This window comes from Chionomys nivalis, chromosome 12 (assembly GCF_950005125.1).
Source record: "Chionomys nivalis chromosome 12, mChiNiv1.1, whole genome shotgun sequence".
Lineage (NCBI taxonomy): Eukaryota > Metazoa > Chordata > Mammalia > Rodentia > Cricetidae > Chionomys > Chionomys nivalis.
The window spans coordinates 35,717,730-35,730,520 of NC_080097.1; the positions used below are offsets into that span (position 1 = coordinate 35,717,730).

General features: G+C 43.6%; 1 protein-coding gene across 3 annotated transcripts in view; it reads left to right on the forward strand.

Annotated features, from left to right (window-relative positions):
• Dgkh (diacylglycerol kinase eta) overlaps positions 1-12,791 on the forward strand; it is a 171,402-nt gene that overhangs the window by 145,214 nt on the left and 13,397 nt on the right. The window contains exons 24-30 of one of the 3 annotated variants that reach the window (XM_057785776.1): positions 33-167; positions 2,329-2,492; positions 3,405-3,510; positions 4,469-4,561; positions 6,230-6,280; positions 7,168-7,287; positions 7,983-8,091. In XM_057785776.1, coding sequence (XP_057641759.1) covers positions 33-167; positions 2,329-2,492; positions 3,405-3,510; positions 4,469-4,561; positions 6,230-6,280; positions 7,168-7,287; positions 7,983-8,091 — 778 coding nt within the window. Of the gene's footprint in view, positions 1-32; positions 168-2,328; positions 2,493-3,404; positions 3,511-4,468; positions 4,562-6,229; positions 6,281-7,167; positions 7,288-7,982; positions 8,092-9,478; positions 9,610-12,791 lie in introns of all 3 variants that reach the window. The other 2 variants (XM_057785777.1, XM_057785775.1) reach the window with 2 other exon arrangements.

Consider the following 12,791-nt stretch of genomic DNA (forward strand, 5'->3'; position numbering starts at 1 on the left):
GTTCTCTAGTAACACATTGGCTTTTATTTCAGTGCCGTACAGTGAAAATCACCATATTTGGTGATGAGGGAGTCCCTGTGCAGGTGGATGGCGAAGCGTGGGTGCAGCCTCCAGGGATCATCAAGATCGTGCACAAAAACAGAGCCCAGATGCTAACGAGAGACAGAGTACGTAACAGTCTTCTCATGGTAACCTTTCATCATGTGCGCACATGAGTGCAGTGTCCACACATGTCAGGAGGGGGCGTTGCACCTTGCTGGAGCTGGAGTGATTGTAAGCCATCTGATGTAAGTGCCGTGTCCTCTGCAAGAGTTGTGCATGCCCTTCACCATGAGCCATCTTTCTGTCCTTCATATTCTTCAAGAATTTTGTAAACTCCTTCTTAAAAGTTGAAAGTTACAAAAAACCACAGGAAACATTGAGAGGAATTTAGATTGTTGCTTAAATATGCCATTTAGCCTGTGTGCATCTCTGAGCTTATTGAAGTTTTAACCATGAGCAAAGGTTTACTCAGTTTTGTTTTAAATTAAAATGAATTTTTATAGTTTTTAGGTGTACTGAGCAATTAAGCAGGAAGTACATAGAACTCCAATTCTATTTCTGTATATTTCTTTCCTTCTACCCCCAGCACACATAAATCCCTATTGCTTATATTTTGTATTTGTGGCGCAGTTTTTACAGTTGGTAATCTAATAATATATTGTTAGCTGCCAGACATGGTGGCACCCTCATTTAATTCTAACACTTGGCAGGCAGAGACAGGTCAACCCTCTATTAGCTCAAGCCAGCCTGGTCTACATACTTGGTGCCAGACCAGTCAGAGATATACAGTGGGACCGTCTCAAATACACACACACACACACACACACACACACACACACACACACACACGTGCGCGCAAGTGCACCTACACACACACACACACACACACACACACACTTTCTCTCTCCCTCCCTCCTAGGTGGCATTATTCTTCCTGTTGTTCTCCTGTGCTCCACATAGTCTTCCTTTCTCCCTCACCCTTACTCCTGGCAGCCGTTGATCTTCCTCTAACCATCTCCATAGTTTGATCTCCCCTCCCCCCCCAATAAAAAGCATTTCTCATTAAGGTCAGCCCTTGACAAATATGGCTGACACTATCCATAGTATCTAGTAAAAGAGTAAAGTAAAATAAAATTACGGTTGGTCAAATTGAATAAATAAAGATTGAAGCATGCATGCTCCTTATTAATAGCGATGTGTACTAGACTTTCTTTTAGGCCACCAACCAGCTCCCAAATCATGACAGAGACTTATTTAATTGTGAATGCTCAGCTTTATCTTATGCTTGTCCCACTAGCTCTTAGAACTTAACCGATTTCTCATTATCTATGTTTTGCCTCAGCACTTTTTATCTTTCTACATCTGTAGGTTCTTTTTTTGTTTTTTGAGACAGGCTTTCTTTGTAGCTTTGGTGCCTGTCCTGGTACTCACTCTGTAGACCAGGCTGGCCTCGAACTCACAGAGATCCGCCTGCCTCTGGCTCCCGAGTGCTGGAATTCAAGGTGTGTGCCACCACCGCCCGGCATCTGTAGGTTCTATTCTATGACTAGCTGACTACTTGGCTTCTAGCACCAGGCATAACCCTCTCTTTCTCCTGCATTCTCTTCTCTCTTTTTCTTCTCCTTCTAGATTTCTCTTCCTCTTTATTCTCTGCCTGCCAATTCTGTCTATCCCTCCTGCCTGGCAGTTATTGTTCATCTCTTTATTAGACCAGTCAGGTGCCTTAGGCAGGCAAGGTGAAAGAAATGCAACTGTAAATAAACAAATGCATATATCTTTTTATCTTTATCTGTATGTGTAAATTATTAACTAATTAGCTTATTAACCATATATCTATATTTGTATATATGTGAATATATACATATATCTATAGCTGTATACACACATACATATATGTATATATATATATTCACACATGTATACTTGTATATTCATATATGCTCACGCATATGTTTATGCACAAGCATACATACATGAATATATACACATATGTCTATATCTGTACACACATATATACATACATATATACACATGAGTATACACATACATATGTAAGTATATACATAAATATATATACAGTTAGCTCTATCTATATACACACATATACACATGAATACACATATATACTTAATACACAAGTATACATGCATGAATATTACACATATATCTGTATATACAATGTATGTATACACATGTGTATACAGATACAGATATATGGTTAATCAGTTAGTTCTGTCAGTCTCTGAACGCTATCTTAACCGTTCCTTGCAATCCTGGTCTAAACAGGCCTTTGAAAGCACTCTGAAGTCTTGGGAAGACAAGCAGAAGTGTGACGCCGGCAAGCCCGTTCTTCGAACTAACCTGTACATCCATCCCACCGCCGACCTGGCAGCAGAAGAAGTGTCGCAGATGCGGCTCTGCTCCCAGGCCGCAGAGGAGCTCATTACTAGGTAAAGTGCTTCTGATGCCCCTGTAACCTGTATCTTACATAGCTGGGGAAGCGATGCTGGATTTGCCCCGCCACATAGTGCACTTTTCGTTAGTGTTTCTGTTCTACCCACTTACATGTTGTCCTGTAATTGCTCACTGTGGATGGGATGTTGGAAGAAGTCTGGAAACACACACAAAGGTTTAGGACCACACATAAGTTATCTTCCTAGACAGAAAAGAAAGAAATCTTTAAAAAAGAGTTTGATGAATGTAAAAGATCTAAAAATCGACCAGGCAGTGGTGGCACACGCCTTTAATCCTAGCACTCGGGAGGCAGAGGCAGGAGGATCTCTGTGAGTTCGAGGCCAGCCTAGTCTACAGAGTGAGTTCCAGGATAGTCAGGGCTACATAGAGAGAAACCCTATCTTGAAAAAAAAGCAAACAAAGATATAAAAATCACTACAAAGCACTATTCAGAGTGGAGAAAGGCTGTGACGAGATCCTTGACCCCTCTTCACCTAACTTAGCTTCCAAGGAGGAGTGGTGAATTCTCAGCCTGCCGTTTATTGGCTCTGTATATATATTTGATCTCTGTGAGCCTCCATGTCTTCATCTGCAGACTTGGGAAAATTTATCATCGTGGGCTGTGATCAGCAAGTAGGTAGTAAATATGGTGAGTTGTCCCTTGGTGTGTCGTGTCTGCGTTTCCGCACTGGGGTGAAATTGATTGAACACCAGCTTAGTATGGGCAAGGCCCTGGGCTCAACCCAGCACCGCAGTAAACCAGCAAGCAAGCAGATGTCCTGGAGACTTGAAAGCCACCCTGTTTGTGGCCTTTCAGCACTGCTGTCTCCAGGCAAGCGGAGACGCTTCTCAAGGCGAGTCTTCAGCAGTGCCCCAAGTTGTTTATTTGGTCTCATCTTTACTTTTAGGATCTGTGATGCAGCCACGATTCACTGTCTGCTGGAGCAGGAACTGGCTCATGCAGTAAATGCATGCTCGCATGCCCTGAACAAAGCCAACCCACGCTTCCCGGAGGTGAGGATTTGATGGTAAATCCTCTTTCCACAGATTCTTTTGGTATTTCAACTACTTACCATCCTGTAGAAACCCTCCCTGTGAAAGATGGTAGTGTCTTTCTGTTGTTACGATTACAATGCTAACCAAAAGCACCTTGAGGAGGAAAGAGTCTATTTGACTTACATGTCTCCGTCATGAAGTTAGCTTAGTGACTCAGGCAGGAATCAAAGCAGAAGCCGTGGAGGGATACTGCCTCCTGGCTGGCTTCTCAGGCTCACCTTTGGCTGCCTTGTACCTCAGAGGACTACCTCCCGCCAGGGGATGGAGGTCAGAACACAGCTTGCAAGAGCTCGTTCTCTCCACCACATGGGTTCCGAGTTGGCAGGCCGGGTAGCAAGCACCTTGACTTACTGAGTCATCTCATGGGCTAATGCCGTCCGTCTGTTGTTGTCTTTCCTTCTTCCTTCTTCCTCTCCCCTGGATCTTAAAGGAAAAACCTAGAAATGACCACACGCGCTTGGTTGGAGAGGTGCAGTCATTTCTTGGTTGCGTTCTGATACTGAGTGTCATTTTTGACTGAGTTGTTCTCTGTGAGTTCAAGGCCAGCCTGGTCTACAAGAGCTAGTTCCAGGATAGGACTCCAAAGCTAGACAGAGACACCCAAACAAACAAACAAAAATTCTTTGATTTACCTTTTATGGGAACATTTATGTATATTTGGGTTCCATCATATATGAACTTATAGTAGGAGTTGTGAGCCTGAGAATATATACATTTTAGGTCATCCTTTTGATTCTTTGATTTACTAATTAGCAGAAATAACCATACTAACAAACCTGTGTATGAAAATTTGAATTTGTTGTAGAATTTTGGTATTTTTTAACAATCATTATAATGAGAATAAAATTTACTGGATTTATTGGTGATGGAATCCTCATTTACTGTGGAAATATATGTCTTTGTTATTCTTTTCTAGAGCCTTACGAGAGATACTGCCACTGAAATAGCCATCAATGTCAAGGCCCTATATAATGAAACAGAGTCTTTGCTCGTTGGCCGGGTTCCTTTGGTAAGGAAAAGAAATGACTGCTAGCTGTTCTAGCTTGCTTCTTTGTCTGTGATACACTGTGACCCAAAGCAGATTAAAAAGGAAAGGGATTGTTCCATTTTACGACTCCCAGGTCCTCATCCATCACTGAAGGAAGTCAGGGCAGGATTCTGGAGACAGGAAATGAAACAGAGACCATAGAAGAAAATGGTTTGCTTCTATGCTCACGTCTTTAACAGCCCAGAGCCAGCTGTTCGGGGATGGTGCTACCCACTGAGGGCTATGCCCTCTTTCAGTGGTGATTTAGAAAATGCCCTAAAGACATGCCACAGGCCAGTCTGATGAAGGAAATTCCTCATTTGAGGTCCCTTTTCCCCCTGCGGCTCTAGGCTCGTGTCAAGTTATCCCCTGATGCTAACTGTGACAGTAGTGCAGATGATGGGATAAAAATCTGAGCCTGGCTTTGTTAGGGAGTGTGTGAATTGAGCAGACCCCTGACCTCCATTCTTGACCTCCCTTTCGGCCAAACTGCTGCCTTCTGGAAAGCCATGCTAAACTTTAGAGCTGTGATTCAGGCCACCATATTCTCATGCCACTCCTCTCTCCCGGTCAACTTTGAGAGATGTGAGCTGTTTAAAGGATAGTAGACATCCCTCCACTCTTGGTGCGTGCACACATTTAGGAGAAGTCAGTTTCATTCTCCCAGCGAATATTGGAAATATGGTTGGCATGGTCATTCAGACTTGCTCTATAAACATTGTGTTTCAAGCACTGTTTTTGTTTTAACTCAGTTTGGCCCTGGAAATCAAGCATATGAAAGTGTGAATCTGATTAAAGCCTGCAGGCTTGGAGCATAAATACAGACCAGCCCTTTCTGTAAAAACACCTGAATGGTTTTTGAATGTTCTAACATTGGATCCTGTCCCCACCTATAGCTGGATTGTGGCATTAGGTGTGTGGAAGACTGAATGCATTAGCTGTCTCTCCCTTCCTTGTATCCCTTTCAGTGATCTTAGAGCATTTCTTCTGATAGTAGTTTCATCCCTTTGGGCAAATATAAACCTCAATAAAATGATAGAAGTCATTAACGTCATCCTACTTGAAGCGGTGGGTTAGAGAATTGGACTCCCTGCTGGGCTGTGGCTGTGGTCCCAACAAGATGCTGCCACCGGAGCCTCCAATGCTCTTCACCACCTTCCGGGGGGCTGAAACAGCTTCCCAGGTCACAGGGTGGCTGCTACCATGCCTGCTACCCGGAACTGGGAGGAAGAAGCATTGGTTACTCCCTTCTTGGCTATCGTTAACACTACTTTTGTTGACCAGAGTCTTCTATTGCCTTTTCCACAATAAGCCCATCAGAAATCCTGTGGACTGTGAATAAGATCCCAGTTTTTAAATGGAGAAATGCTTCTTTGTGTCCCTGAAGGTCATTCATGATAAGAAATAGAAGCATTTGTCCTTTATATCAAAAAATAACTCCTTTGCTCTAATGTATTATAATTAGTGGTTATATTATGTTAAAATATAAGAACATCCCCCTCCATTTCTAATTTTCCATGATCCTCAAATATGGGTGCTTGGTTTGAAATATGTCCCAGTAAAACTTACCCAAACTTTTAGCAATAGTGATATTACAATAGTTTATTGTATTTGAGAACAACTAAAGTTTATTTTTCATTTTACTTCCAGAACAAATGTGAAAAATCATCTAATCAGTTTCCTTATACTAAAAGGAAAATGGTAAATGTCGTACAGTAGAGTGGAAAATCTCATTATTTTATTAACTGCTGGGAGATACTTTCAGTATCACGGAGAGTCAACAACAGAAAAATGCTTATAAAAAACCATAAAGATAATCTCAGAACTTTCCTTTCTGTTGTTCCGCGAACATCGGTGTAGGTACTGTGGAGTTTTAAAATGGTCTATAAAGGTACTGGTTAGCAGAAAAAAGCCCTCAGAAATGTTCTAGTCACGCTGTGCTCTTTCTAACACAGAGGAGACTAAGTGCCTAAACTCAGTACCCTTCTAATTTTGCATAGTTAGTAACCACCCAGGACTAGAATCTCACCTACTGCTTTCTAATTCTGTATATTTTAATGACTGCCTTTGCTTAGTTATTATGAATAACAAATGGCAGTCGTATTCTCTCTGAAGTATCTACATCCGGCTCCCGGTTGCCAGCCCCTTGGCTTTCAGCTTTATACTGATTTTGTAATAGTTCTTCATCACTATTTTTTCTGAGATTCATTTTTCCCTTAAACTGTTCTTTTGGCTTTTCAGATTTTTTTGTGATGTGTTTTTTTAGATGACAGGTATTTGAGTTTTTAAAACTGTCATTTTTTTCATGGAACAAAGTCTGTGAGTCATAAAATTTTGACCCATATGTGACAGTTCGCAGATAATGTGCTTGGAAGCAGTGAAGGAGAAAATTGCAGTGGGGAAGGGAAAGGTATCGTGTTCAAGGAGGGGAACTTATTCAGCTCCAGTTGTACATGTCAGGAGCAGGAGGTAGAAGGAATCCACCAGCTTATTATCAGAAGGAAGGATGCTCTAAGTGACCTTGCTGTTCCATGAAGTTGGTTGCTGAGTCTTGCTTTGTTTTGGTTTCTCCCTCTGCCCATGACTAGCAGTTGGAATCTCCCCATGAAGAGCTGGTATCCAGTGCCTTACACTCTGTGGAGGTGGAGCTGCAGAAGTTAACAGAGATCCCCTGGCTTTATTACATCCTCCGCCCCAATGAGGATGAGGTATGGAAAACTCAGCCTGCTGATGAATGTGTGCAGTGAGACTTTAGTGTTTGAACTGACTTTTGAAGAAGAGACATTTCACGGAAATGAATTTTGAATACTACTTTGAAATGTTTTGTTGTTAAGGGAGGGAGGAAGGGCTCTTTTGTGAGCATGGGCAGTTAGTAGAGTAGTGCATGGTGGGTCTTCCAAACCCGTTTGTGCTGGCTAGTTTTATGCCAACTAGACACAAGCGAGAGTTGTTTGGGAAGAGGGGACCTCAGTTGGAAAACCCTACCAGGTTGGGTTGTGGGGAAGCCTATAGGACATTTCCTAGTTAGTTATTGATGGGAGAGGGCCCAGTTTATCATGGGTGGTGCCACCCCTGGGCTGGTGGTCCCAGGTTCTATCAGAAAGCAGGCTGAGCAAGCCATGATAAGCAAGCCAGTAAGCAGCCCCTCCATGGCCTCTGTATCAGCTCCTGCCTCCTGGTTCCTGCCCTGTTTGAGTTCCTACCCTGACTTCCCTCACAGATAGACTGTGATATGGAAGTATAAGCTGAAATATAAACCTTTTAAGCCATGGTGTTTATCACAGCAAGAGAAAACCCTAATTAGGACACCATTCTTATTTTATCCCTATTAATGAAGTGGGGTTTTCTTTTCTTCCCATAACTCCTAAAGCTGTGACTTCTTTCCTCCCCGTGGTTTGAACAGGAACCTCCAATGGATTGCACCAAGAGAAACAGCAAAAGCACAGTCTTTCGCATCGTGCCAAAGTTTAAAAAGGAAAAGGCTCAGAAACAGAAAACAAGTTCACAGCCTGGTAGGTGGCCCCACAGTGGAGGAGTGAGGGGATGAGAGGATTCTCTAGGACTAGGCAGCTGTGAGCATTTCCCAGCACTGTAAATATGCTAAACACTACTGGATTGTACACTTTGGTTAAAATGCTACATTGAACCATGCAAGTCATATAGCCAGCATGTCCAGTAACTGATGAGAATGTGTGGTTCCAAATGGAAGGAGAAGACAAGGTGGTCACTAGTTCTTTCTGTTCTGTCCAGCTGAGTCAGTGAGTCCATTCAAGCGGGTCTTTATCTTCTCAGCAGCTGCTTCAGACGTCAGTGTGTAACTTCATTTTCTTCTCAGAGTTATCAATCCAGATCGTGTTGATGAGGGGGACATAGACTTGTTCTTTTTCTCAGCCTGCTAAATATATTTTTTCACTGAAGTTACAGATCCTCGTTTCCCAGTTTTCAGGCCAGCGCTCCCTTTGAAAATGCTGGTGCCTGTTCCTTCTGTACCCTGCTACTTTCCTGGTCCCCTTCCCTCAAAGTTTAACTGGATGCCTTCTGTGCCAGCACTTTGGGAGTTCTATGTCTAGACCTGCCTTTCACAATGAAATCACTTTATAAATTCTTAGAAGAATTTCATTAATTCTTCTGAGTTAACCTTGTGGTCTTTATTTAAAAAGTGATATAAAACCTTACGTCTACAGGAATAGCTATTGTGCTGAAAAACCAAACGCAGCCAAAAAAATAGGGTTTTATTATGCTAACTCACATTGAATGAATGGTTTAAAAAACAAAAACGATTATCCATACTAAAAAGTAGTATAATTCAACTAATCTTGGGTAGCAGCAGTCTGAACAGTTTTTAAATGACGTTAAAGTGATCTGTAGCCATTTCCTGTAACCATTTATTGTTCGAATTGTCAAGAACAGTAGAGTCAGTGAAGGCAACACTTGAAGTCGGCAAGACCTCAAGTAGAAGAAAGTATAGGACCTAGTAGCCCAGATCATATTCTAATTTTAATTAACACTTGGAGCTCATTTCGAACTCAGCGTTTTCACTCGTGGTCTTAGGAAGGCAAGGCATCAGAGCTCATTATGGTTCTTGCATCCTTGATCCTAAGGGTGCAGAATTAATGCCCTAGCACACATTGTGTAGTTCAGCTGAGAAGCTGACCTGCAGGTGAAGGCGTGAGTGCGGGTGGCGCACATCTTTGTATCGTCACATCCTCCTCGCGTCCATCCGCTGGCAGTCCATAACCTGCATGGGGAGGGGAGGGCCTCTTCGCGAAGCACCGCCTTCCGCCTGCCCTTCTGCTAGCGCTGCTGTCTGTCTGTCTTGCATCTTCTATGGCCAACCTCTGCTTTGTGACTGCATCGCGCATGTGAAAATTAAGGGGGTTTTGCTCTTAACTTTGGTAGTTCAGAATTGGGGCACAGAGGAAGTTGCTGCTTGGCTGGATCTGCTCAATTTGGGAGAGTACAAAGAAATCTTCATCCGTCATGACATCAGAGGGGCTGAACTTTTGCATCTGGAAAGACGAGATCTTAAGGTATTCTCTTTTTCCCCCCCACTCCTTTTGAGCTTCTCTTTGGTTTTGGAACATTGCTTGCAACACAGAACCTTTCTCCCTGTGTGTTGTCTGTCACACGCTCCCAGTTTGGCTTGTGTTCTGCAAACGGTTAGTCATCTCACACATTCCTTGTTCCTGGTCTGACTTGGGTGTCTGCTTTTCCAGTGAGAATGTCAGCAGTGTTTTCCAGTCAGAGCCATTCTCTGATGCTCATCGCTGCAGCTCAGCATGCACCCGATCATCCGTCTGTGTCCATTGGTGTGGCTGCTCCTGTCCTAATGTTTCCAAGTTGCTCGCGTTTCTGTCATCTCATTGTGTTGCAGCTGCATGGATGGTGGATGGCTATTGTTGGGAAAGGCTAAAAATGAATTGAATATAAGGTTGACTAAAAATTAATGTAAAATAACAATCAGAACATCTTTCTATTATATGAAAGTTTCTGTGAGACAATAGTGGTATTTTAGAGTCTTATGATTTTGTTGTGTTTCTAAACTGGACTTTAGAGGTCACATGAATAACCCAACCAGTAAATCAAAACTTCCTTTCCATGACACATTGTTGATATCTTAATAGTTTCAAAACGAAATGACCTTTTTTTTTAGTAAATAGAGCTAAAAATCTGCATAGCTGCTTTCCCAGTCACGTATGCCAAAGCAGGGAAACCTTTCCTTGATGATGCGCATGAATGCCCTGGTTTTCTCTGGGTACATACTCAACAGTAGACCAGCCGAGGCAGGATTATTCTGTCCAAGATTTAAGACTAGAATGATAGGCGCTGGAGAGATGGCGCAGTCAGTAAAGCTGCTCCCCTACAACAAGCACAGGGACCTAAGGTCAAGCCGTGGTACCCGTGCAAACGACAGTAGCGTGGTACCGTGTGTCTTAAACCTCAGAACTGGGGATGAGTAGAGACAGAACTGAGTTTTAAGTTGTAGAGTAGAGACAGGAGGGTTCTCTGGCCAGCCAGTTCAGCCGATGATCTATCTCTAAACTCAGTGAGAGACCCTGCCTCAAAAAATGTGGTCACGAGTGATAGAGCAAGGCACAAGTTGGCTTCTGGCCTCCACAGGCATGCACCTGCAGGGAAGTGTGCATAGTAGTTTACTGTGTTATATTTTCTTGCTACATGTTTCCATTTTAAACTGCAACAAATATCACTGCTGCAGCAATCCCTTCCTAATAGATGATGCTCTGGAATGCACAGCTATGGCTCTTCTAGCTCACTCGTGACTTGTGTGCTTTCATCTGCATAATTTAGCAGAAATCTTGGTCCTGGTAGTGGCTAGTGTGAAGTTCATGTCTTTATTATGGAGTTGTTCAGTGCTTTAGCAGATCGAAAGGAGAATACTATTCCTACCTAAACATTGTTAGCTATAATAATGATGAAATAATAGATTAATTATCCTGTGTGTCCTAACTGATGCAGTTCAGAATACACTGGGTTAACGTTTGTAAAGCAAAGATTGATCTCAAAACTTGAATGCATGCACACGTGCATACCCACGACGTATGCACAGAGCTGTAGGGTCTTTCTATGGCTAGTGTGCATGGACCTTTCGGTAGCACTGTCAGGTTGCAATATTTATTGGCTAGTCAGTTGCTTGTTAAGGATTGTGCCAGGGTCCCTCAGTGCCATTTGCCTTCTAGAGGCTCACGTCATATGTATGCTGAACTTGTATATGTTAAAGTACACCCAGATACATACATGTTCACATTATGTGAATCCATATACAGATACATACTCAAGGCACAGATGTGTACTCGTACATACACATATATATTGAATGTAGCAAATATTTGCCAAATATTCAAACTCATACATACACAGAAGTACAAAAGGGAAGAAAGGAGATGGTTAAGAATTAATTTACCAATCTTTCTCATTAGCTTTTCTGGATTTGCTTTTGTTTCCATTGTGATTTTCATGCCAATTATATTCTCTCCTCTGACACGTTCCTTTAGAAATTTGTATTGCCACCTAACCCTTTTGGTCCTCAACTAGGGTATAGGCAATGGGAAGGGGATGTTTTTACAGAGAGAGCCTCCTGGAGCACAAAACCCTGAAACTGAAGAGCTGCATCCCTGCCCTCTGTGTCTGAGCTGTCGGAAGCAGCAGACCACAGTAGACTAGTTCAAAGAATGCTGGGAGAGAATCGCCTACTGCAGAGCTGTTTCCCCCACTCCCATTGCTTCAACACCTACCCCTAAGTGACTCTCAGTGTCCTCTAGCCCTTGACCTCAGAAGTGAACTTTAGAATTTTGTTGCCAGCTGACTGCTGATACTTGAGTATCACAGAGGGAATAGATCCCCATGTCCCCAGAGGGACTCTCATCTTCTGTCCCTCTCTGTGTCATCCCCAACTCTGCTTTGTTCTGAACTATGCCCCTAGCCCTTTGGGTGTTGGAAGCAGAGATACCCAGAGTCAGATTTAGCACCTCCCTCTTCCTGACCCACCTTACCATTCTAGCCAAACTCTTAACACTGTAGATTTTGCTCCATCTTTGCTCCCAAGTTCCCAGGACCGTCCTTCACACTGTACCCCACATCTTCCCAGGACCGTCCTTCACACTGTACCCCACATCTTCCCAGGACCGTCCTTCACTGCATCCCACATCTTCCTGGGGCCATCCTTCCCTCTGTACCCCACATCTTCCCGGGACCGTCCTTCACACTGCACCCCACATCTTCCCGGGACCGTCCTTCACACTGCACCCCACATCTTCCCGGGACCGTCCTTCACACTGTACCCCACATCTTCCCAGGACCGTCCTTCACACTGTACCCCACATCTTCCCAGGACCGTCCTTCACTGCATCCCACATCTTCCTGGGGCCATCCTTCACACTGTACCCCACATCTTCCCAGGACCGTCCTTCACACTGTACCCCACATCTTCCCGGGACCGTCCTTCACACTGCACCCCACATCTTCCCGGGACCGTCCTTCACACTGTACCCCACATCTTCCCAGGACCGTCCTTCACACTGTACCCCACATCTTCCCAGGACCATCCTTCACACTGTACCTTGCATCTTCCCAGGACCGTCCTTCACTGCATCCCACATCTTCCCGGGACCATCCTTCACACTGTACCCCGCATCTTCCCTGCATCCCACATCCACCTTCTGATGGAGGACCACCTTTCATCTTGGTCTTCTCA